The sequence below is a fragment of the Calidris pugnax genome, unplaced genomic scaffold, assembly GCF_001431845.1.
Source record: "Calidris pugnax isolate Ruff unplaced genomic scaffold, ASM143184v1 scaffold4, whole genome shotgun sequence".
NCBI classification, from domain to species: Eukaryota; Metazoa; Chordata; class Aves; order Charadriiformes; family Scolopacidae; genus Calidris; species Calidris pugnax.
In genome coordinates, this window is record NW_015090781.1 from 3503656 (window position 1) to 3504318 (window position 663).

Sequence of the window (663 nt, forward strand, 5' to 3'; positions counted from 1 at the left end):
GTATTGGAAAGTCCAGCCCCATGCCGCTGCCGCCATTTTCGCACCCTCTGTGCATCAAGCTCCCCGGTGTGTCTCTGTGGGGGCACTGGGAGGAGGCAGAGCAGGAATCACCCTACCTGGGTGTCACCAGGTGAATGGGGAATGAGTGCCTGGGTGCCGTTGGGGTGCCAGGGAAGCCACAGCAGGCTTGTGCACCCCCCCTTTTTGCAGTGCCTAGGTCTGCCCCCGGGGGTGCACTGCGCTGGGGGTGCAGGCTGAAGGGGCAGCCCCCACACCCCCTCCCCAGCCAGTTCCGCCACTCACAACATGGCGGTCCTCGCCCCTCTCCAGGCTCCCTCCCCCGGTGCGCCACACTCAAGATGGCAGCTCCCAGCGCGCAGGTCCCGCCCCTCCCGGTTCTACCCTAAGCGACAGTGCGCTCAGCCAATGGTAGGCCAAGAGCTGCGCCGCCCGCCCAATAGGCGACGGGCTGGGGCGGGGCGGGGCCCGGGGTGCCCCCTCGGCTCCCGTCCCGGGCCGCAGTCGGGCTGGGGAGGCGGGGAGCGGGGGGTGGGGGGGATGGCGAGGAGGCTTCGCGCCGCCATGGCCTTGCTGCTGTTCCAGGCCCTGCCCGAGGGCCTGCCCGCCAGCGTGGAGCCTGCCCAGGTAGGGGCTGCCCCGGGG

At 70.9% G+C, this 663-nt stretch overlaps 1 protein-coding gene across 2 annotated transcripts in view; it reads left to right on the forward strand.

Moving 5' to 3' along the window:
• Positions 1-540: 540 nt before the first annotated feature.
• The window catches only part of WBP1L (WW domain binding protein 1-like), a 63989-nt gene continuing 63866 nt past the window's right edge, over positions 541-663 (forward strand). Inside the window, exon 1 of one of the 2 annotated variants that reach the window (XM_014960253.1) lies at positions 541-645. In XM_014960253.1, the coding sequence (XP_014815739.1) occupies positions 559-645 (87 nt within the window). In that variant the 5' untranslated portion in view covers positions 541-558. The remainder of the gene's footprint in view (positions 646-663) is intronic. The other variant, XM_014960271.1, reaches the window with a different exon arrangement.